We start from the raw sequence: 24841 nt of genomic DNA on the forward strand, positions 1-24841 counted from the left end.
CATTCATTTTGACTTATTTGAGTGTGTGTGTGTGTGTGTGTGTGTGTGTGTGTGTGTGTGTGCATGCACGCACGTGCAACATGCACACACATATACCATGGCTCACATGTAGAAATTATCAGTTCTTTCCACCTTGCAGGTTCCTGGGATCAAAAACTTGCTGAGCCATTTCACTTGCCCAAATCTCTTCTCTTTAGATTGACATTTAATCCATTTACATTTATTGTAATTGCTGCCCTTGACTTCTGTCACTGCTGTTGATATATTTTGTGTCTAATGCTTCTGTTCCTCATTTCCTGCTTTACTCTCTGTTTAGATGCTTTTTAAAAATGATTTATTTTCATTTTATATGTGTGAGTGGTTTTTTGTGGTCGTTGTTGTTTTTATATGTATGTATGTGCACTGTATGCATACCTGGTGCCTGCAGATGTCAGAAGAGGGCTCTGGATCCCCTGGAACTAGAGTGGTGGACAGCTGTGAGCTACCTTGTGGGTATTGGAAACCAAACTCAGGTCCTCTGCAAAGAGCAACCAGTACTCTTTAACTACTGAGCCATCTCTCTCTAGCCCCTTTAGTTGATTTTGCAATGAAATGTTTAAATTCCTTTTTTATTTTCTTCTTGTGGATATCCAGTTATCTTTTTGTGTGTGGTTACCATGTATAGTTTTACACTTGTCATCCTCAATCTTTATATTTTAATTTGAACATGAGCTAGTTTAACTTCAGTGGTACTCAAAGGTGCCACTCCTTTGTAGCTCTGTCTCCACTCCTTTTTACTGTTGAGACACCTTGATGACTTGATTTGTTTTGTTTTTTGAGACAGAGTTTCTGTTTAACAGCCCTAACTGTCATGGAACTTGCTTTGTAGTCCAGGCTGACCTTGAACTCACAGACATCTGCCTGCCTCTGCCTTCCGAGTGCTGGGATTAAAGGCGTGTGCCACCACTCCTGACTCCTTGATGACATTTTTTATACACGTGCATCCCAAAACAAAAATGTAAAACTCCCTTGAATATGTTTAAGTTAGGTAGAAAACAAAATGTGGAGTAGCCTGGTGTTTTACGGAACACAGCTTTAATGTCTGACTCTGCATTGTCCTTTATGCGGATCTTTGATTCTTCATGTGACTGTGTGACTTCTAATCTCTGCCTGTCCCTTGATTTCATAGTGTAGTACAGAAGCCTGCATACTAACACTGATTACCTGGGTGTGTGTGTGTGTGTGTGTGTGTGTGTGTGTAATATTATGGGGCGGCAGCATGTCAGTCCCAGTTTTCACTTGCTCAAGTCAATTTTAGTATTTCAAGCAAGGTACAATGCTGTTTCTAGAAATGTTTTGTTCTGTGTATTTTTCTTTGGATATGGCAGTCGGGTGTGTGCCCACCCTGGGTTTGTGCACTCTTCTAATTGCTACTGGGTTACAAAGCAGCGTCTGGGAACTTTGTATAAACACCTTGCAGGCTCAGTCCCCTCCCATCTCACTGAGGTAGTCTGTTTGAATTTTAACAGAAAAGGTGCTTAGGGGATGTCATTAAGATACCCCACTTTGCTGTGTGTGCCCAGGGCACCATTGCCAGATACATGTGTGCCCATGAGGGCAGCTCTCAGACAAAGGTCGAAGGCTGGCTTCAAGCTGTTCTAGTGCTACGGCTGCAATGCTTGCCTTGTAACTGTTGCCTGCTGGTTTCCCCTCAGGCTTTCTGTGTCATTTTCACCTGCTTCTTTGCTGTGCTGTTATGCATGTTTCTCTTGACTCTTTGTTTTTGACCTAACTCAAGCCTGTCTTCTACCTGAGAATTTATAGTGTATTCAGATTGCTGGTCCACCTGAACTCAAACCACCTTTAATGATGATTTTTTTTTTTCCCCTGACTTTTGCCTTTTCCTTGCTCTGGATTGGTTATAGTTTCTCAATTCCACAAGGACTCTGAGTATCTCTTAAAATGGTTCCATTCAAGGTTTCACAAAACTACACTCCAAGGCCCCATTCCACACTGAGTCTGATGCCGCTCATCTCCCACAGCTCATCGGAGCCAGACCTAGGTGGATGTAATAAAAGTCTCCATGCCAGTTGCTTAGTTCAAATAACTCCCTTGAGCCTTTCTCCACAGCAGTTTGGACAGTCTCATGCTGGAATGCTGGTTGGTCTTGTACCCCTGGCTTCTGCAGCTATCTGCTAGGTGACCATTGGGTACCCAGGGTGGGTCTAGCACAGATGTTACTTACCATCCACCCTTGGCCCCCATGCCCCCACACAGCTGCTACATCTGTTTGTGTCTGAATAGACCCCAGAAGTTAGAAGCAGGAAGGGGCTGCCAAGATTCCCTCTGACTCAAGGGAAACGTTTGTTTGAGGAGCCAGTTTCTCCAGAAGGTTCCATAGCAGTTGCTTGCTTGGCAGCTGGGAGTCTCAGACACACTCTCCTCTGGTGCTGGGCTGGAAGTTACCTCATAGTGCCATCTCCCTGAGCTCTAGGAGCTCCAGGTGCACATCCGGAACTCAGGCCTGGGCACAGCTGCCTCAGTCTTAGTTCTACAGGCTTAAGAGGCCAGACAGAACAGCGACAGGCTACCATGGCCTGAGCCTTGTACACAACAGCTCCCAGAGCGTGTGTGGGGAAAGCCAGAGGCCAGCCCAGGGATGGATGCACAGTCAGTCCCCAGACCACATCCCTGGGAGAGCCAGTTGTCAAGAAGCGGGGCCCTGGTTGTCAGAAGCAGGACACATATAGGATGGCAGGCCTGCTCCATTGCGTTAGAGGAGTAGAGTACCCCTGGGCAGTCCATGGGATACTGGCTTAGTTGGAGACCATTCTCCAGGGTGGGCAGACTGGGTTGACCAGGAGCCTTGTTGAGGGAGGGACTGTCACCTGCTTAGAAGAGCCCTCTTGTTCCAGTGCTGATGATCCATCCTGCCAGGGTCCCTGTGAAAGGTCTTCTTCTCATGACATTTGTCATTCTGAGCCCTCGCCAAAGTCAAGCCTTGCCAAATAGATGTACCGTCTGCCCTCGATGTTCTTGAACCAGGTCCTGCTGGTGAGGTTGGCAGTGAAGGTGCTGGGAAGTCAAGTGTCTGGAAAGTTGCACTTCAGCCTAGGAAGTGGACTGGCTGTTGTTCATGGTGGGAGGCTGACAGGGACTCCTGTACCATCAGGAGCCTGGTCCAGTCAGATGGGAGTACCAGGCAATCTCCCTACTGGTCCCTCCAGAGCCAGGCTTTGGCTGTGCTTGTGTGTGTGTGTGTGTGTGTGTGTGTGGGTGCTGGCTGCACTTGGTTCTACACATAGCTAAAGGGTGTGCGTGTTTAAACACAGACTGTGCAGAGCTGTACCTGCTCACTTCGGGGGAGGTGGCGTTAACCAGGCAGGACCCCCATTCCTGGATCTGAGGTCAGGTAGGTGACTAAAGGAGTCTCAACTTGTGAAGGGGCCACCGTCCTCTAGAAGGCCTCTCAGAGCATGGCACAGGCCTTGCTCCGTCTAGGAGAATGAGCTTCCTGGCCTAGGCAGCCAGGCCCTCCCCCCATCACAATGCTGTAACAGAGAACAGATCCAGTGATCTTATTGCCCTGGCATTTGGCATCTCCTCTCAGCAGAGCCAAAAAGACTTTCACAGAAAGGAAATGGAAGGACTTGGGAAGAGCTGGCTGTAGGTCTCTAAGGACCCAGGGGTCATCATGGAACACACTGGTGCCTTCCAGCCCAGGAAGCCAGCAGCTGTAGCGTCCTGTGTGCTGGGCTAGTGGGGCACCAGGGATTTGTGCTGTCCAGAAGGGAGGGGCAGAGTGGCCTCATCTCCAGTACCCAGGCAGCGTGCATGACATGGCTTCAGTACTTCAGTGTGGACTCTGAGTCCCAGCACTTCTGGTGAGAAGGGAACACTGTAGCTGTTGCTTGTGACAGATCACTGGCTGTCCAAGGCTAGCCCATCAGCCTTCTCTGCTCTCAGTTTGAAGGCTACAGATACTCAGTTCTTGCAAGCCATGCCCCCTCCAGGCCGGGTCCACTCTGCACCTGGCCAGCACCGTGTCTGGTTGGCACTCAGGGATTAAGGAACTTGTGACAGTGTGAGGCTTACAGGGACCCTTACAGCCAGTCAGGCTGTCTATGTGACACACAAAGCTGTCCTTTGTCCCCCGAGGGATATGCTCTATGGCGGCTTTTCTTCTGGTTTCAAGGGACTTGGTGACTCATCTTGTCCTGTGAAGTCGGGGGTTCAGCATTTCCCATCTCATACTCTGTAGGGACCTTGTCATTCCAGCCCTACAGCTGGAGCCTGACCTGAGGCATGGTGTCTTTACACACTTGCATCCTACCAAGCATGCCTGGCTCCATCTGTCTCCTCTTAGAAAATCTCTTGACCATGAGCACCCGCTTCCAGGCTTTGTAATGCTATGCTGCTTGAGTGACCTTGGTAGCCCTTGCCTAATGACAGGGATGGCTCATATAGCTGTGTCCGACTCAAGATGGCACTAGGAGGGAAGTCAGTAAGTGAAACGGGTCTCTGTCTACCCTGGAGCACTTTAGAAGAGTTGTGAATCTGGGAGAGTCTGTGCAGGGCTTCAGCTGCAAGATGCCATACGCCTTCAGCACCATAGTGTGGCTACAAACTTCAGGGAGCAGAGGTGGCTGAGGAAGAGCTGTCCTGTCTTCCTGCCCTGTAACCTATCCCGAGGCACAGGCTTGTGGGGAACCAGAGAGAGTTCGACCTTAACTTAGAAACCATAATGACCAGATGAGACCTGGGGAATCCCACTTTGGAGCCTGGCCATTGGAGTCTCCCAGGTTTGATCTCTCTCGAGCTGGCTCCCAGGGCAGGTGGAGCTTCAGGCAGGAGCACCGTGTGTCACCTCCTCTCTCTTTGCCATAGAGAGGTCTTACTGCAGAGTCGGAGTGGGGGGACTTCGTGCCCCAGCTCCTCACTCCCGTCTTGGGATATTTGCTTTGGCCTGCGAGCCCATGGAGGCAAGGAGAGACCCAAAGAGAGGGCCACATAGGCCTGGGTAAGGGGTGGTTACATGGCCTGTGTCTCCTAGGATGGATGCCACTGGGACCCTGTCTTTTCCTGTGCAGCCACCTCACCAGGTGTCCTTCTCTTTGCAGAGGATTTTGCTGAGGAGGTGGGGCTGCCACAGCTCCTCGGGGACCCTCTGCCCCAGCAGATCTCACAAATCGACGACCCTCAAGTCGGGCCGGCCTACATCTTTGGACAGGACTCCAGCAGCGGCCAGATGGCCCAGCACCACTTCCCTAGACTCTTCTTCCGTGACTTTTCACTCCTGTTTCATATTCAGCCAGCCACAAAGGCTGCAGGGGTGCTGTTTGCCATCACAGACGCTGCGCAGGAGGTGGTCTCGCTGGGTGTGAAGCTCTCAGGGGTGCAGTATGGACACCAAAACATCTCACTGCTCTACACGGAGCCCGGTGCCAGCCAGACCCAGATAGGTGCCAGCTTCCGCCTACCTGCATTTGTTGGCCAGTGGACACACTTTGCACTCAGCGTGGATGGAGGTTCTGTGACTCTCTACGTAGACTGTGAAGAGTTCCAGAGAGTGCCGTTTGCGCGGTCCCCACAGGGTCTGGAGCTGGAGCTTGGCTCTGGCCTCTTTGTGGGTCAGGCTGGAGCAGCTGACCCTGACAAGTTCCAGGTAACTATGCTGCCCCACTGTGTGCTGATCCAGGGGAGGAGGGGGCCATGGGAACCAGGGAAAGTAGGTTTCTCCAGTTGATGCTGCAACCTGGTACAATAGCCCACACTTCCCCTCTTGTGCCTGGAGTAGCATCTGCTCCCCCAACTCTTACTTAATCCTTTGGTACCCTGGAAGCATCACACTGGGATTTTGTGAGTTCTCTGAGACCCCAGGGTCCACTAGTTGACTGATGGAGGTCATCTCTTCTCGGGTTCCCATCCTGAGTTGATCCAGACCCTCTTCTCAGGTATGAGCTGGGGCCTGTGGTAAGCTAGAGACACCAAGTGTAGATCAGGAGAGTGTGTGGCTTAGTCCGGGCTCAGCTATTCCACCTGAAAAACAAGTGCTTAGGCATTTTGTGGAAAAACAGGCTTGGGGACATACACCTGTAATACCATTTGGCAGCTGGAAGGAGAATGATCTAGAGTTCCAGGTCCGTTTGAGACCCTGTCTCAAAACAACAAAAATTACTCATTTAAAGCCAGCCACCCATAGGGTCTTTCTTTGACTATACACACACAGTAGAGGGAGCACCCTGCTGGCAATGGGGCCTGAGACTTCACATAACAGACCTGCTTAGGTCAGCCATTCTGGGCTGTTTATTATTTTAATGAAGACTTACTCCGGACTCACTGGGCGACAGTGACAGACTTGTGGCTCTCTCCCATGTTCACTAGGAAAGTCCCTCCCTTCTGGGTCCTCGTTCCTCGTAGGAGGGCACTTTTCCTGAGATCCCAGCTGGGAGCCCAGCCTCTTGGGAACAAGTGCGTGGGGACCCTCAGCTGGCACTGACTCATGCATGGCTCCTGAATTCAGTACTCCAGCCATTAGCAGCTGGACACCCCTGCCCAACCCAGACAGGGGTCCCTGTGTGTGCAAGGAAAGACATGTGCCCAGGGGACAGACACTCAATTATGACCCAGACAAGGGCCTCCTGTTGTAAGTTGTTCTAAGTCCGGTGTCCACAGCCCTGGAAGCTGACCTTCTACCTCTGGCAGGAACTTTTAACCCACGGGGTTCAAGAACTGCCCGGACTTTGGCACCAAACTGGGCCCCTGTGTTTTCTTTCTGATCTTCAAACACGATTACCAGAAAACTGAGCGTCACAGTTTCCAGAGTGGGACATTGGTGCTGTGTGTCCCCATCACTTTCCAAGGGGGTGGCAGACATCAGAGGTTCTGTATGTCTCCTACTTCCCCAGCAGAGCTGGGTGAGGAATAGTGAGCATGAGACTACTAAGGGCACTGCCAAACCCAGTGGTGCTGATGGGGGCCCACAGACACCCTGAGTTGGGTGGCCTCATCACTGGCTGGGCCTTGCCAGGCTGTGTAAAAGAGGTTTGCCAACTGGATATGCAGACAAGCTGTGTCTGGCCATTTTCATTTTTGTTTCTTGGTGTGTTTGTGAATGCAGACCTTTCCATTTATTTATTTGTTTACTTATTTATTTATTTGCTTTGGGTTTTGGTGGGGAATTCAGCCATTTCTTATTGATTTATACAGCTCTTTATATTTGAAAGAAACTTATCTCTGGCTGTGTATGCACAAATTTTATATCCCAGCCTGCCATTTGTCTTTTCACTTAAAAATAACAACATTGGGACATTTAGAGTGTTTATTTGGTTAATTTGTGTCTGGAGAGAGAGAAAAAAAAAACCCACCACAACCTTTGACATGAAAACTCTTTGGTGGTTGGAGGAGGGAGGCGGAGAGCATTCCCGGACCTGTGCTGGTCTTTGCCTCCCCAGCTGACCTCAGCAGTCTGACTTTGCCTGCTCCTGTAGGCTGGGTCTCGAGGTCCTTTCCATTTAAATCACACCCCGGCTGGAGCGAGGGAGATGTGCCAGTGACAGAAGATAGTTAGATGTTGCACAAGTTGCATGTGCAGACTTGGTGCTGAGGTCTTTGGGGGAGGAGTCATTGTGTCATGCGATTCATGGCATGACCGAAGCTAGCCCAGAGCTCTGGGAGTCAGGGAGCCAGGGAACTGGGGAGCCAGAGCATTGGGAGCCGGTGGGATGGAGAGCTAGGCATCCTCTGAGCCATCTTCAGTGAGGACACTGCCTCACCTGCATCCCCACACTGCCAGGGAGAGCCGGGCTGTGCCTCCAGCCTGGTCCTTGCTGGGTGACAGTCCTCATTTGTCTTCCTGTCTGTCCCTTTGAGTTTGGTCATGAGCGTCATACTGGTTATCAGTTTTCCTAAAGCATGGCTTCCTACTGTACTTTAGCATGGGTGTTCTGTTCGTTATTTTGTGTCCTGCAGTTATAATTCCTCTTGACTATTTTTTCCTGCTGGAGATGCCTCTACTTCTTCTCATTCTCTTGGTTTTCTTTTGTCTTTCTTTCCCAGTGTTGGGGTGCTAGGGAGGATTCAATCCAGGGCCTCCCACATGCTGGGTCATCCCCATTGGGCCCAGACTAGCCCCCCTCCTCTCTGTGTGTGCATGCATCTTCTTGGCTTAAGGTTCCTTTTCTGGTTCTCTTTCAACCCCAGCACCTCCCCGACCCTGGTATCTTTGACCCCAGGAGAGACCCTGTAAGCACAGCTTGCTTTCCCAGTGTTCTCATTTAGCTGTGAGCATCTCAAGGTTCAGTTCCTTTATCTAGACTTGAGGCTGTGAATTTTCCTCAGGGTGCAGCTGTGGCTCCACCATGGATGATGGGTGTGCTGGTGCCATGAGGTGGCCCCAGCCCCCGATGGGCGACATCAGACCTGGCCTCCCGTACGAGGGATGGAGCAGCCAGCAGCGCCCCAACCATTTTCCTGTTCCTAGTCAAGGAGAACGGAGCACTCATGGGTCTACTCTCAGTCCAGCTCTCAGGGTGCTCCTCAGCAGTCTGTCCCACCAGCTCCTGCTCAGTGTTCTCGTGCATAAAGCTCGGCAGACACCTCTCCTATGCAGCTGAAATGAGAGTCGCCGTGGCGGGTACATGGTCACAGCATGTGTGCCGCGTCCTTCCTGGGCATCTGAAGAGACCAGAGGAGGCTGGCTGTGATGAAGTGGCCTATTGGGATCTGGTCACAGGAGACCTGAAGCCAGAGGCCCATAAAGCAGTGGGGGAATGAGTATGAAGGCCGCAGATGTTAGCAAATAGAGCAGGCAGCATGGCTGGGTCACAGGGCAGCAGCAACTAGGCTGGTCATGGAGGGAGAGAAGAGAAGGAGGGGAAGATGGGCTGAGGAAAAAGGGGCGGGGCAAAGAGGCCACCCTGAAGGCCACAGGGAAACCAGGACATGAGAGCAAAATAGCTGGTGGCCCCACAGCATAGCTTCAGCCTCTGACCTCTGCTAGCTGGTGTACTGCAGGTCCAGGGGAGCAGAGACAGTGTGTGAGCCTCCTGCTGGTCACTTCCCCATGGCTAAAGCACTGCTGGTTGGTGTGGCAGGAAGAGTTTCACGTGGCACTTATCTATAAATGTTCACAGTCCCCCAGTTTCCAAGGTCCGGATTGCACAACTTTTAGGTCCAAGTCCGTTAAATATTTGCAGTGGGTCTTGTGGCTTTTGTACAACTGACATCGTCCCCGTTAGCTGTTGGGAAAACTGCAGGCAGGGGGAGGCGGGGAGTCACAAGGGCAGGACACAAAAGCTGAACTCAGTGCAGACACAAGCCCTGTCCACCCTCTGGAGGCGTCTTCCAGATGCATGCACCCCACAGCCTTGTTGGTTGAGTGTGTGACACAGTCCGCCCGTCTGTGGGGAATGAATGCTATGTGTCTGCTGCTGAGACCTCGGGAAATGTCCCTGGCACCAGCATTGTCCTTAGGAAGCAGTTTTCTAGTGTTTAAACCCAGCTGGGGGCTCTCAGCTGTCACCATGGCACCTGCTGCAGCCACTCTTGAGTGGGCTTCTTAAGGTGTCCATTCTGTCCCCAGATGCTGCGTTGACTGGGAAAGCTCGCTGGCAGGAAGTGTGTGTCTCCTTACCTCTCAGGCTAGGACCCAGCTAGGGATGGAGGTGGGGACAGGGAGGTGTGTTGAGTATCAGCTGATGAAAACATTCGGGACATTGCCTGGAATAAACAGAATAAACCTGTCAACACAGCGTGGGCCAGCCTGCTCCCACAAGGCTCCCAAGCTAGAATGATGGTTACCTTTTCAAATGGCTGGGATAATCAACAAGTCATTTTGTGACATGTGGAATTTGGTATGAAATTCAGATTTCAGTGTCTCCATGTCAAGTTTCGTTAAGACAGTCACACCCTTCCCTTAGTATTGCTATTGTTCATACAAGCCAGAGGGAGGTAATTCTCGTCAGGCCACATAGAAATCTGCCTGCCTCCATCCACTCAGACCTGGCTGTGACAGGAGTTGTTAGAAAGCCACTTTGGAATAGAGGAATTGCCGTCTTTTATTTGGTAAACTGAAATTAGCATAATAGAAGCTTTCAGGTGCCCTCAGACAGACAACCTGGAGCCCGTGTAAGAAACAGCGATCTAGACAGGAAGCATGAGGCCATGGCTTGCCTCAGAAACTGCCACAACTTGAAAGCCATTGAATAAGTCTTCTTCTTAGTCCTGTTGACAAAGGGAGAGTCCTTGGTAGTAGCATCAGGCTAGGCTGGAGGCCAGCATGAGTCAGAGGCTTTGCCAGAGCACCTGCCTCCAGAGCCCCAGGGTCTTACTTTCTCTCCCTGTTTTTGTAACCAAATATCTGACCAGAAACCACTTAAGAAAGGAAGATGAGTGTTTATTTTGGCTTTGTGGTTTGAGAAGCGATGGTCTGTGAGGGAGAGCATGGTGGCGGAGACATGAGGCAGCTGGTCACATTGCAGTCGGGAAGCAGAGAGTGGACAGGAAGGAGAGTGGGGCTGTGAAATGCCAAGGCAGAGACCTAATTCAGTGAGCTTCCTCCTCCTCCAGATCCCACGGCCTTCCCAAACAGTGCCACCAGCTGGCAACCGAGTGGCTAAACGCCCGATCCACTGAGCAACATTGCATTTTCAAACTAATGACCTTCTGCCTCCGTCTAGGGGAAGATCTCAGAGCTGAAGGTACGACAAAACCCCCGGGTGAGCCCCGTGCTCTGCTTGGATGAAGACGGTGATGATGAAGACAGGGTGAGTGGCTGTGGTGGTGGTGGGGTCTCCCCACTGCGAGCAAGGGTCCCAAAGCGATATGCTGGGAACAAACCAAAAGATGCAAGTAGGAACCTATGTGTTCAGACACCACCCCTGCCTTAACTTTCCTCTTCAAACAATCTGGGAATCGTAAATGTCAGAGACCAACCCACAGCGACACAGTGTGATATAGGAGTCACACCGTGGAAAGTGCATGTGTGCTTGGTGGTATGTGTGTTTATGTGCTTTGTATGATGTGTGTTTATGGGGGGATATGTCTATCTGTTGTGCGATTGTGCGTCTCTCTTGGTGTGCTGTGTGTGTCTGTTGTATGGTATGTGTGATCTCCTTCTATGTGGTTTTCTCTGTTGTGTATGTACCTTTTTCTTTCTTTTGGTCTGCTGTGTGTTGTCTCTCTGTGCACATCTATGTTATATGTGTGGCGTGTGAGCCGTGTGGTGTGTGTGTCTCTCTGTGTATTCTGTGTGCTGGGCATCTTTTGTATGTGTGGGGTGCCTGCTGTGTGGTCTGTATGCACTATGTCTCCGTGTGCTGTGTCTCCGTGTTGTTTGTGTGTGCATGTGTGCAATATCATGGCACCCGAGGAAAACAATCCACTTGTTACCCGAGGACAGGATTGGAGGTGGCAGGTGTCTCAATGGAGACAGCACACGACAACACCCCAATCCCCAATTCTCCTTGGACAGAGACTGATTGTGTTTGACTGGGAGTAAGTAGTGGAGTATGTCTACCTTACACTCCTGTTTTTATATTTTACTTCCAAGATGCTTGTTGAATTTTCTTTTATTCTAGCCCCACGTTGGAATGCCAAGATGTTGTTGTTTTACCCTTTGGTTCTTTTGGGGGCCTACCACCCAGCTACCAAATAAATCAAAACCAAGGCTTATTGTTACTTATAAATGGCCAGACCTAGCTTAGCTTATTTCTAACCAGATTTTCTTAAATTATCCCATCTACCTTTTGTCTCTGGGCTTTTTCCTTTTCTTTCTTCTGTAATCTTACTTTCACTCTTACTCCATGGCTGGCTGTGTGGCTGTGTGGCTGTGTGGCTGTGTGGTTGGCCCCCAGTGTCCTCTCCTTGTTCTCTTGCTCCTTCTTCTCTTCCTCCCAGATTTCTCCTTCTATTTATCTTCTCTGCATGCCAGCCTCGTCTATCCTTTCTCCTGCCTTGCTATTAACCGTTCAGCTCTTTATTAGATCAATCAGGTATTTTAGACAGACAAAGAATCACAGCTTCACAGAGTTTAAACAAGTCTAACACCAAAGAATGCAACACATCTTTGCATCATCAAAACAAATGTCCCACAGTGTAAACAAACATAACACATCTTAAAATGATATTCCACAACAGCTATTGCTTTTCCCAGAAGAGAAATCAGAAATGTAATTGGCTTCCATCTAGTACCAGTCTCTAGTGGATGGGTGGCATCCACTCCTGAGGATGCCACCCGTGAACTTGCCCACATGCTGCCTGTTCTGGGTGTCTGCATGCCCATCCCACCTGGGCCATCTTGATATTGAGGTGTCACCATGGGCTCTATGGGCTCAGGTAGTATTTCTCCTCTGGTTTATATTAAGTCATTTACCTTGGTATGAGGAAAGGCTGGCCTCTGGTTTCCCCAGAGCTCCTGGAAGCTGTAGGGAAGGGAGAGCATGAAGGCAGCCAGTCCAAGCAGATGATGGGTGGGGACATAATTATGATGGACCTATACTCCACATAGGTTTCTTCAGTGTCAGCCTGGATTGGAGCTGCTTAGGACACCTTCGCACCTGCCTTGCCTGTCCCCTAGGGATGGCACCCTAGGACAGGGCAGCCATGTCACAGGACAGGAGTGCACAGGCCTGATCTGCAATCTTCTGGAGGGCAGGTCATCCTGGCTTGCCTGAGCTGCGAGTCTGGCTGACTTCAACCCAGCAGGAATCTTATTTGCTGTCCAGTTGCTGCCCTGTCATGGGGCATCTGGTCCTGACTTCTTCCTCACTTCTCTCACACCCTGCAGGCGTCTGGGGACTTTGGAAGTGGCTTTGAAGAAAGCAGCAGGCCACACAGGGAGGAGGTGAGTGTCTGTATATGGAGAGGCCATCCCCTGGTTCAGACAGGGGAGGGACAGATATGGTCTGTACATAGTGTGCACAAGTGTGTGTGACATCCCAGTAGTCCCTTTATCAGGGAGATACATGCCCAGCAGGGAGGGACCAGTCTGAGGTTGGCTTTGTATTACCTCCCTGGCTCCACTACCTCTTGCCTTGAGCAAGAAGCTCTTCTCTGCAGAGCTTTCTCAATACAGGTTACCCAGCATTTTGTAGATGCTGTTGGCTGGTATGAGGCCATAACTGGTTTGTGTGTCTAACGTGAGGTCAAGACAAGTGGTGTTGTGGGGAAGTTTCTGGAAAGCCAAATTGCATGCTTTTTCCAGTCCAGGGTCCCAAGAGCACAGAAGGACTCCGGATATGGAAAGGATGTTTGAGTGACCCCCGGGGCCCCTCTGTAACCCCCAGAATCTAGTTTGCAGAATCTGTCTTTAAAGTGGACCTTGGGTGTCAGGGCCAAGAAGACTGCAGGAAACCAAGTAGCTCAAGGATGGCCAGCACTCCTAGAAGAGGTGTTGAAGATTTTTTGACTTGTGTACTAGGGCAGGGACAGGCAGGTTTTAGGGACAGGAGACACAGCCATCTGAGGCTGCCTTCTGTGTCCCTTGATGGCCATAAGCCTTCTCCTCACAGATGTAGCTTAGATTTGCAAACTTCTGCTTCTACACAGGGTGCCCTGGACGTGGCAGATGCTGGAAATACAGATGTGCCTATGAGCGCCATGCCACACCAGTACTGCCCTGTCTGTAGACCAGAGACTGCTAATAACTAGTGTGAGCACTCATACCTCATCCTTCCTTGTGACCTGCTCACTCCAGTTAGGAGCCTGGCAACTGTGAGGGGCTCCCAGGCTCCCCGAAGGGCCTGGCTAATCTGAGGGTCCATGTGGACGCTTCCCTCCAGAGGACTAAAGTTGTGAACATCTGGTGTCACATGCCCACCCTGGTCTGTGATGTCTGGTGTGACAGTGGCATCAAGAGTGTGCAGGGGAGTCCTTGTTCAAGCCCCAACACTACCCCAGCCAAAGTACTCTCCAGGGCCCATCTACCTGGACTACACTGTCACTGATAGGACGTCACTGGGAATATAGGTCGTGCTGCTGGGTGCCACGAGGTCCCTTGGTGGAGCATTTGAAACTGAGCACAAGGCAGAGGATCTGCAGGGTAGGACCAGCTGCCTCCATTAGGACAGTAACAAGTCATTGCTGGGCCAGTGCTTGGGCTGGGACTGAGGGAGAAGTCTCTATCATGACCCTTAGTGAGAATTCACCTGCTCCAAACACCCTACTGTGACACCAGGGGACCCCACTTTAGGCATCTTCCTGTAGCCACAGGAAGGAAGTATCTGTACTAGGCCTGGGAAGGTTCTTTGTCCCTGGTCCTCTGGCAACGTTAAGTTTTAGGTTAAGGACTATTGAGGTGTATGACCCAAACCCAGGCTGATGAAAACCTTCAGCAAATAGCTCTGCAGGAAATCCTGGGAAATCATTCCAGCTAGAGTGACGGTTTTTTCTTATCTCCTTCAAAACCCTGTAAAGCATTCCATTGCATAAGCCGTAAACCCCACAGCCAGACAGAACTGCCAGCTCATACACGCACGGGATGGTTGCCCTGCTGAATAATACAGCAGGTTTCCTACTCTCCTCTTGCAGGACACATCTCTAGCACCCAGGCTCCCCCAGCCACCCCCTGTCACTTCCCCACCCCTGGCTGGAGGCAGCACCACAGACGATTCTAGAACAGAAGAAACGGAAGAAGAAACCATGGTAGATTCTATAGGAGGTAAAACTTTTCTAGATGTGCTCTCTCTCTCTCTCTCTCTCTCTCTCTCTCTCTCTCTCTCTCTCTCTCTCTCTGTGTGTGTGTGTGTGTGTGTGTTGGATGTGACCTATATCAGGGCCAGCACTGTCCCCATCTGCAGCCCTTTTGCCTTCTAAGAAGGTCCTGTTCAGGCAGGCTCCTGGCTTGTCCCCTGAAGAATTCTGAATGAGACAGTTGTGACATGTCCTTCATTGTCCCATCAGACTCTTGCTCTGTATAGTCTTTGTCTGTCACGTGTAGGAATCTTTCCAGATGTACCATCTCCTGGTTCAGGGCCATCAGGTTTGCTAGGGAAGTGTGAATTGGTCCAAGTGCTATAGAGGAAAATACATCCTTAGTCCAGGCTGTGCCATAGGTTAGCATATAGGGTTGGATGTCTCCCATCAGAGCCACTGTCTTGTAGACATGCATGAGGCTTCTGGTCTGCAGTAGACAGGACAGGGAATGCCTGAGACATGCCAAATATGAATTGTGTGTCTTAGGATGTTCTCTGTGTTGCTGGGTTACAAACCTGGTAACATAACAGCATAAATACCACCTTCCAGCTCTATGGGACTGAAGCACGGTGGGGCCCATGAATGGTCTCCGGGGGTCCCCAGGGCTTCCACAGGCTCTGGGGAGAACAGGCCATGGCTCCCCCTAATGCTGATAAGCCTCAATTACTCACAACTGTGACATACAGGGTCTAGATTTCCACTGGTCACCAGCCATGGCTGCCTTCCTTTAACCCACAAGTCAAGCAAGGCTGGAAGGTAGCCACTTCCTGGCTCATGAGTGGGGACTTACATCCCACCTGGCCTGTGTGAGCCCATGGACCATGAGGTGAGCTCTGCCTTGACTCCCATCTGTCTGTGTTCTGGGATCCCAGGGAAGACAAGAAAACGTGACTCCAACTCTGCCAGGTTCCCCTGGGCAGCCCCATCCCTAACCCATTGTTCTGCCTCTGTCACCATAGACAGTAGTTGTCCTTTCCCAGAACTTCACATGTGGGGGAACACGGTAAGTATCGTCTGGGTTTGCTTGTCACTGTGTCCCTTTTATAAATGACATTCACATTATAGCTAGTCAGTGTGGACAGACTATAATGTATTTGCCCATTTACCTAGCAACAGGTGTATACACTAAGCCCAGCTTGAGGACCCAGAGATGGGTGTATACACTATGCCCAGCTTGAGGACCTAGAGATGGGTGTATACACTATGCCCAGCTTGAGGACCTAGAGATGGGTGTGTGTATTATGTACAGTTTGAGGACCTAGTGACAGGTGTATACACTGTGTCCAGCTTGAGATGGTTTCAGAGGAAGTTGTTCTGGGTCTTCTGTCTCAGCCACTGCAGAGCCATTTGCAGGTGGTTTGTCTGTTTATCACTCACCCCAGTGTGTGGGAGTCTCTGTACCTCACCTTGGTGAGGGCATTAGACGTGAATATGTTATGGATGTGAGGTGCTCTTGTTTGTGTTACCATGGTGACGAGCATCTTTTCGTGGGCTTATGTCTCAATCCATGTCTAGACCTTATGCCGAATTTTAATGGGCTGTATGGCTTCTTATTGTTGAATTTTGAGACTTCTTTATGTATTCTGGATCTAAACACAGCCATTGTCTTCATATTCTCTCTCTCTCTCCCCCTTTAAAGGCATACACCACTATCACCTGGCTCCCTTCCTTTCTTCTTCTCCTTATATCCTACCCTCTGAGGGTATGGATATGTACTTATCATATCTGTGTAGATATCTTTATATTATATGTAAATATATAGATATAACATCTATATATAACATCTATAGGTATAGATAGCAATATCTCCATGTACACATGTGTGATTTTATGTGTGTATGTATGTATATATGTGTGTGCGAGCATGTCAAGCTGGTCTTGAACTTGTGACCCTCCTATCTTTGCTTCTCAAGTGCTAGGATTACAGGTGTGAGCCTAAATGTCCAGCCTCATTTCCTCATCTTTAGAAAAACCTAACTTTCTAATTTTTGCTGAAATTCAAAAATCTAGTGTCATCTGAGACTCTGGCCAAGGTGGTCCAAAGGCCTACTTTAATTCTTTAAAAAGCGGTTTCCCTGCCTGTTTTGTCCCCGTTAAATACCCATTTGCCTCCCTGAGCTGGCTCTGAGATGTGGGAAGGCAGCCTCCCACACCTGAGTCTATTTCTGGCCTCTATTCTGTGCTGTAGGTCTCCACGCCCATCTCTCTGTACCCTCGCCATCTGTCTCTCTGAACCATGAATCTTTGCTCATCTGTGTGAGCCATGGCTCTCCCTGCCTGTCTTGGCTGTATGCTCTGCTTTCACCTTGTCCTCACCAGGTACTTCCATCTGTCATTCGCATTGCAATCTCAGGGTGTTTGCATGTTCACCTGAATTGTGGACTTGTGGTTGTTGCCATCCACACATCCACAGAGAAGAAAAAGCGGGCTGGAGTTTTGATGGGGAAAAGTAATGACCCTTGAGACCCATCTTTGCCTTTTGTTTAGGTCTTGTTTGATTTCTCTTAGCAATGTTTGTATAGTTTTAAATGCCCCTTGAGGCAGTGCTTTTAGGTTTGCTGAACCTGAAGTTCTAGGAACGCCTTGCTGCTGCAGGGAAAGCTCATGCTGCCCTCTTGTGGTCAAATACGGTAGTTGGCTCCTGCAGTGAGGGCTGTTTGACTGTGGTAGATGGGGACGGCTGGGTCATCCTGATTAGATACCTGGCTTACTCCTTACTAAGCAAATGATGAACCCATAACAGGGTGTGGGCAAAGACCATCAATAGTGAGCGCCCCTCCCCCAGAGACCGCTATCAGCCTCATAGGCTAAAGGAGTGGCAGTCCCTAGAACCCTGGGAATTGGTAAGAGGGGTGAGCATGCTCTTTGTGTAGCTCATGGGGGTGGGGTGGCTGCAGATCTTCAATCCTGCCGGGCACTGAGCTCAGCCAGGAATAGCTATGTTAGCATCAATTCTAACCCAAGAGGGGGCCTCTGTGCCCCAGCCAAGGGGCACTAGATGCTTCTAAATAGTGCTCAAGAATTAAAGCCCTCTGTTGGTCTCTAAGAGATGGGACATGTTGATGCAGCAAAATTTTATACTGCCTGCTGCTAGTGAGATGTTGTTAGAATCCATCTCCAGGCATCACCCCACAAGTGTCTTAAGGGGATGGTACAGCAGACAATTAGGAAGGACCAATCATGTGGTCCCAGTAAAGATGGGCTCCTAAACCATAGCAGGTACCCAAGATGAGGGAAGGGAAGACAGAGGAAGGAATGACAACTGATAGAGTTAGCAGACATCTATTTCAGGCTTGGGGTCACCCAAGTTTCTGTGGCATTTTCTGTTTCTTTAAGTGTTTCTTGTTTGTACACATCTGTAAGAACCGCTCTTAGCTCAAAGACTGTCCCAAACCAGGCAGTGTGCTCACTGGGCTGAACTTTGGCTCCGGTGGCACTTGTGTGTTGGCACACACAGCAGGAGATCCTGGGTTGGCATCTCCATGGTTACTGTCCCCAAAGAACAGCCGGGGAGAGCTGAGTGTGGGCCATTTATTGGGTTCACCACTCCTTCATGGATCCCTGAATTTGGATAACTTGTGAAGGTCAACCTTGCGTTTGGAAAACACCGAAGTAGTCAGGACAGAGGTCATCACAAATGCCACAAATGTCCAGACGGTTCTGCAGAAGAGGAAATGGCAAGCATGTGCCAGTGTGTGTGGATTCATCTCTGTGTGTGTGCATATGTATGTCACATATGCCTTTGTGTGTCAGAGGCACAGTGTGCGTGGTGGGGTCTAGGTGAACATCTGGGATCACCTCTCAGAATTGCTGTTGGCTTTCTGCTTTCCAAATTGCATGTTGGAAGAGGAGAGAGTGGTAAGAGGGAGTTTTGATGGTGAGGTGTTAAACAAACCCAGGAATCATCTTTGAAGGTTTCAGTTGTCACTGGACTTGCTTTGGTGACTTTGGTTCTTTTCTCTTGTTGCCCTTGCTAGATGGCCATTCGCAACCCCCCCCCCCATTCCCATGGCCCCTGTCCTCAGAGTTTTGGGTGGGTGGAATGGCAAAGGGCCGTTCTCATAGCCTCGTCCCTGGGGCTCTTGATGGGTGCAGAAGCAAAGCTTGGGCAGCAAAGCCGAGAGCCTGGGGCTGATCGGAGCTTGACAGAGTCATCTCTACCTCTTCCCAGCTGAGACGGTTCCTGGCACAGGTTCAAGTGGTGCACGGGACGAGAGTGTTCAGAACCAAGGAGGTGGCTTGATAAAGGTGAGGCCACCTCCCCATGACCTTGTCTCAAGGCACTCGGGAACCCTCAGTGGCTTCCATGCTTCTCACTGTGACTTTACAGAAGCCCTCAGCCCACACTCCCTCTGCTGCTCTGTGCCCTACACAGTGCTTCTACAGCCAGCCTGCATCTCTCCCCACCACGAGCCCTCCCTCCATTCCCCCTGGAGTCCTTTCTGAGGTTCATTCCCTAGAGAATGTAGCAGCAGTGTGAGGTGAATTTGTATGCAGGTTGTGGCAGCCTATATCCTCTTTGTCCCTAGGGAGGTCTGAAGGGACAAAAGGGGGAGCCAGGTGCTCGGGGCCTACCTGGCCCAGCTGGTCCCCAGGGTCCTGCAGGCCCAGTGGTCCAGAGCCCTACTGCACAACCTGTCCCTGGAGCACAAGGACCCCCAGGACCTCAGGGGCCACCAGGGAAGGACGGAGCTCCAGGAAGGGATGGTGAACCGGTGAGTGCCAGCCTCCCCTTGTGATCTGTGCTGGAGCTGAGGTCTCTGACTGGGGCTGGTGGGAGAGCTGTCTGGGATCAGAGCAGCAACATTGTTGGATACTGGGATTTCCACCAGCCTTCTGCTGTGCATGGGAGTCAGAAGGTGGTTGGAGCATGGAGGCCAGGCATACCCAAGCCAACTCTGGATCTAAGCACTTTTGCAGAAGTGCTGTCTGTCGTGGGTGTGAGGTCACTCAGGCATTCACCATGACCACGAATAAGTTTTAATAAAAGGATCCTTGGATACTGGGATTTCCACCAGCCTTCTGCTGTGCATGGGAGTCAGAAGGTGGTTGGAGCATGAAGGCCAGGCATACCCAAGCCAACCCTGGATCTAAGCACTTTTGCAGAAGTGCTGTCTGTCATGGGTGTGAGGTCACTCAGGCATTCACCATGACCACGAATAAGTTTTAATAAAAGGAGGTTTGATTAAATAGTGGTGCCGGATACCCACGGCAGGAGGACTGCAACTGAGAGCACTCCTAAGACGCAGCATCTAGTCATATTAGTCCAAGGCTTATAAAGTCAAACCCCACAAGATTACACGTATTCTGTGTATGTGTAGGCAGGCTCTAGTTTTAACATATGTGTCTTGCAGTTGTCTTAATCATTGAGCAGAGTGAGCGAGTCTGATTACAAAAGCAGAAATAGCAGTTGGTCTTATGACCTATCTTAACTGGAACAGCAAATTTTACAAGATCAGTCCATTTAAGAATAGTCTTCAGCCCAGGGATGGTGGTGGTGCATACCTTTAATCCCAGCACTCGGGAAGGAGGCAGAGGCAGGCGGATCTCTGTGAGTTCGAGGCCACCCTGGTCTAGCGAGTGTCAGGACAGCCAGAGCTGCACAAAGAAACCCTGTCTCAAAAAACAGAACAACAAAATACTCTTTAAAGTCTAGATGGGGTGTGTGTGTGTGCATGTTAGAGGATTTTTTTTTTCTTTTTGGTCTCTCAAGCACATAGAGTTATGTTAGTGTTAACCGCCATACTGTCAGCAGCAGACAGCTGCTGCGTTTCTGTGTCCGGTCTTGTGTAGTGGCGGTGGGGCTGTTTCATAGTTGTTTTCTCTTGCACTTTACAGGGTGACCCTGGTGAAGATGGGAGACCGGTAAGTTGTGTCTTTCTCTGCACCAGACACTGTACCGTGTTCCCATAGGATCCACAGATCATCACATACGACACGGGGCGACCATTTCCCAGAGAGGACACTGTAGCGAGGCAGCTTTACTCTAACTGTAGGTGGCTAAAGGGAGGCACAAGGTGACACCAAAGCCACATAGTGTTGTTTCCTGATCTTCAGAGGGGTGGGGGAGCCAGAGTGCAAGAGCTGAGATGGGGTCCTGCATGCTGCCAGAGTGGCCACAGGGAACTCTTTGTACCTAACAGAGCCACACTGAAACTGCACACAGTCAGTTTCTGGAGGTTTCCCTGAGCCCAGTGTGTTCACCAAGGTGGCTTAGATGCATGAGAATCCCGTGTACATACACGCAGTGGACTTACCACTCTGCTGAGGAGATCAGTGGTTGCCACAGTTGATGTCTCTGAAGAGACATCAACTGGATGGCACTGACTATCTCCCAGTCAGTGCCATCCATAGCTGGTGGTGTCACTTTTAAACCCTGGCTTTTTCTTTGGAGTCCCCTTGGTGTTGTGGCCTCTCCTGGCTTATTAGGCCTCCATGAAGCCCTGAAGGGCTTGGTTCCCATCTGCCCCCCTCTCTGGAATGAGAAGCATTTGGGGCTCACAACTCAGTGTGGGAAAGAAGAGAGACGCTTCTCTCTGTTTACCCCCTATGCTTGTCTTCCAGGGTGACACTGGGCCTCAAGGCTTTCCAGGGACCCCTGGAGAAGTGGGCCCCAAGGGTGAGAAGGTAAGTGTGTGCAGACCAGGGCATAACCCGTTTCCTGTCCCAGCTCCTGACTGAAAGTGGGGGCCCTGCATCCTTAGCGTGACAGATTTATCTTATGTTCCAGGGAGATCCTGGTGTTGGAGCTCGAGGACCTCCAGGACCTCCAGGGCCACCAGGACCCTCCTTCAGACAGGACAAGCTGGTAAGTTCCATCCTTGGCCTCCTCCACACCAGGTCCCAGTACTCAGCCCTAGGAACTGACTCCTGATAGTGTTGGCCCAAGAGCATGGGTTCCTACCGCAGGCTTGGAATGGTGGCCAGGCCATGGGGCAAAGCATGACATCCCACCTCCCATCTCAGTCATTTTTGGGTCTTTAGGGGACAGCTGGGTGGTGCTGTGCAGTGTTCAGTATGATGATTCTATGTCGTGTGGTGGCTTCTTTTGCCTGTCCCCCCCAGACCTTCATTGACATGGAAGGATCCGGTTTCAGCGGAGATCTGGAGAGCCTCAGAGTGAGTGGCTACACCCCACACTCAGTGTCACTGGGCACACGTGGAACGTGATGTCTGAGACATCAGTGGGGACCCTCAGGGGTGGGACAAGACTAGCTGGGGGATGTGATTGTTGTCCAGCATGGCTATGTATTCTATGATGGACTATATCTCTCATGTCCAGGGCCCACGAGGCTTCCCTGGCCCCCCAGGACCCCCTGGTGTCCCAGGACTGCCTGGTGAGCCAGGGCGCTTTGGGGTCAACAGCTCCTATGCTCCAGGACCTGCGGGCCTTCCTGGTGTGCCTGGGAAGGAAGGGCCTCCCGGATTTCCTGGTCCCCCGGTAAGTTCTGCTGCCTCCCCTGCCCCAGAGCACTGTCTTGACTAGGAATGGGGTAATGGAGCATCATGGGAGGTCTCTTGCTGGATCTGCCTCAGGACTCCCATGCTCCCTTCTCCGTTCCTCAAGGGGGAGGCTCTTCCCGTTCTGAGTCACTCTCAGGATGGAGATGGGGGTAGGCTACCCTCTGTTTCTAGGGGTGCTGGCCTACTAGTTGACTCTGAGACACACATTTAACCACTCTACACTGAATGGACACGTGAGTGTCCCCAGCACAATCGGCAGCTTCAAAAAAGAATCCGGACAGTGGTTTCTACACTGCCTTCTGAGCCTTGCATGCACCTTGTGGGGGAACGGTTTATATCCTGGCTCTTAGGAAGTCTGGGTAACCAGCTGTTGTCTGCTCACCGTGGATCCTGTCCAGTCCATCTCTTTGTTCTTCTATCCCCCAGGGACCTCCAGGTCCTCCAGGCAAAGAGGGCCCACCAGGATTGGCTGGCCAGAAAGGCAATGCTGTAAGTCAGCTCCTATAGGCGGATGTAACTCAGCTCACACCTGTAGCGGGTGGTGAACACTTCATGCTTGGGGGCTGTGGAGAGTGCATGCCATCCGGTGAGGCCGTGGGCACAGCCTGCATACTCAGCTTAGCAAGAGTCTTAGTGCCGGGGCCAGCAGGCTCAGGTTCAAGTCAGGGTCTCCATATGGTTCTTAACACTGCAGGTGGGCTGGCAGCTTAGCCATTGGTGCTTCATTTGGTCTGAAGAGGTTATTTCAGGCCCCAGTATGGTTGGATTGGTGAAAGTCTTCAGAGGCAGGCCAGCCACTGCTGAGCATGATATACTATGGTCTCGTGCTGCTGGCAGGGAAAGGCCAGTTAGGAGGGAGGCTATCTGGAGAGCTGCTCCAAGAACTTTTTGGGAATGGGATGAGGAAGGCCCACCATTGATGCTGAGCAGCCAAAGGTCCTTTTAAATGAACATCACCCAGAGCTCGTCTCTGTTTTCAGCTAAGCCTACCCCGGCTGCGGAGGTGTTCTGAGAGGCATTCGTGGGAATGGTGGACTTAGATGCTCTGGCCTTGGGCTCTCCTGGGTCCCTTCCTGGCTAAGCTTCCCAGGGGTTAGCATCCCTAAGAGACAAGGGAAGGAGCAGGGACAGGCCCAGAGAACACTAGAGTCAGCATTAACACAAGACAGTACCCTTCGAGGGCAGGTAGTTACCACAGGGCTGTTGGTTTGCTTTTATTTGATTGCTGTACTATATCTGAATTTAGTCTAATCTTGTGCTTTTTTCCCCTAAAGGGCGAGGTAGGCATCCCAGGACCCAAGGTACGAGCTAATTTTCATTTTGGCAGAGCTACCTATTTGATAAAAAGTACCCAGGCAGGGTGTAGGGGGCATCCCAGCCAGTGAATGCATAGTCTCTGTCTCTGTCTCTGTCTCTGTCTCTGTCTCTCTCTCTCTCTCTCTGTGTGTGTGTGTGTGTGTGTGTGTGTGTGTGTGTGTGTGTGTGTGTGTTCAGTTCTACTAATGCAACGAAATCAGAGGTGTTGGGTTGAGAAATGAGCTCCCAATAGGCAGGTACAAGGGAAGACTCCCTGGGAACTCCTGGGGTACCTCAATCAGATGCCTCAGGATCAGAGCTGCTCAATTCATCATGAGCCCCAGGGGCACTCCCAGCAACCACACCCGTTGCTGTACAGGGAATGCTATGCTGGCCCTTCTGTGTTCTGATAGGGATCCTGGCTGGTATTCAAAGAAAGAGCTGGGCTAGTAGAAAAACCCAGTGGGGAGAGAGGAGAGAGCAACGTGGGCCTCCAAGGGTAGATAAATATGTCAGAAGGAGATGAAAAAGAGATGGGCTGATGGGGGCCGAGTCTGTAAATGTGTGCACACACTTGCTTCTCTATACCATACATGTATATCTGTACAAGACACTGGTCATCTGTACTCATGTGCCCCTGTCCATACATGCACTTGTATCTGTGCGCATGTGCGCACACATGGATAAATAAATGAAGTATTTTTTACTGAGGTTAAAAAGGAAGGTGAAAGAGTGGACAGCTGTACTAGGTACCCACCTGAAATTGAGTAGCTACATCCATAGCTGGAGATTCCACACCCACATAGAAGCATACATCCTCATACCCAAGGGCATTTCTCATACTGTCGTTGTCACGTGTGTCTCTCAGCAGCCCAGGAGGAGAGAATGGGTAGTCACAGTTTTCACTTCATAGAAGTGACTTGGCTACCAGCAGGGTACCTGGGGCATGCTGGCCCACCAGGTCCAGCTTCGGGACTGATCTGCTTAGAGTAGGGCCTTCTGAACCAAGACCTTCCTACCTGAGCTCCCTCAGTCTGCTTCCTTGACCTGGTCCCTCAGGTTCCTAGACTTGTCCTATGTACATATGTGCTTGCTTCTGTTGCCCAGGTTCGTCAAAATCACAAGTCATAGTAACACCTGTGTCTATGTTAGCCCAAGTACTTGGTGGCTACAGGTCCCCTGAAGACTCACCCTGAACCTTCCTCTCCCTGTACCTTCCAGTGGACTGTCCTTCCTCCTTACCTGCTTGATCTGCTTCTTGCTGTCTCTGTCCCCAACTGTCAGAGAGTTGGGACCCAAGTTCCAGGCCATTGTACAGCCTGCCTGGTGAAGCTGGCGTTGTGGCCAAAGCCACGATGCCCGGCTCGTGCGCCTGTGACTATCACGAGACACCATTGTTTTAAGTCAG

The 24841-nt window shown here is 50.7% G+C and overlaps 1 protein-coding gene across 5 annotated transcripts in view; it reads left to right on the forward strand.

The window, feature by feature from the left end:
* The window catches only part of Col18a1 (collagen type XVIII alpha 1 chain), a 55986-nt gene that overhangs the window by 10383 nt on the left and 20762 nt on the right, over positions 1-24841 (forward strand). For all 5 annotated transcript variants that reach the window (XM_035451823.1, XM_027394275.2, XM_035451822.1 and 2 more), the window contains exons 2-14: positions 5100-5644; positions 10659-10745; positions 12767-12823; positions 14509-14638; positions 18845-18921; positions 19203-19388; positions 20512-20538; positions 21238-21300; positions 21404-21481; positions 21739-21792; positions 21956-22114; positions 22564-22626; positions 23412-23438. In XM_035451823.1, coding sequence (XP_035307714.1) covers positions 5100-5644; positions 10659-10745; positions 12767-12823; positions 14509-14638; positions 18845-18921; positions 19203-19388; positions 20512-20538; positions 21238-21300; positions 21404-21481; positions 21739-21792; positions 21956-22114; positions 22564-22626; positions 23412-23438 — 1553 coding nt within the window. The remainder of the gene's footprint in view (positions 1-5099; positions 5645-10658; positions 10746-12766; positions 12824-14508; positions 14639-18844; positions 18922-19202; positions 19389-20511; positions 20539-21237; positions 21301-21403; positions 21482-21738; positions 21793-21955; positions 22115-22563; positions 22627-23411; positions 23439-24841) is intronic.

This window comes from Cricetulus griseus, assembly GCF_003668045.3.
Source record: "Cricetulus griseus strain 17A/GY chromosome 1 unlocalized genomic scaffold, alternate assembly CriGri-PICRH-1.0 chr1_0, whole genome shotgun sequence".
In the NCBI taxonomy this organism is placed as follows: Eukaryota; Metazoa; Chordata; class Mammalia; order Rodentia; family Cricetidae; genus Cricetulus; species Cricetulus griseus.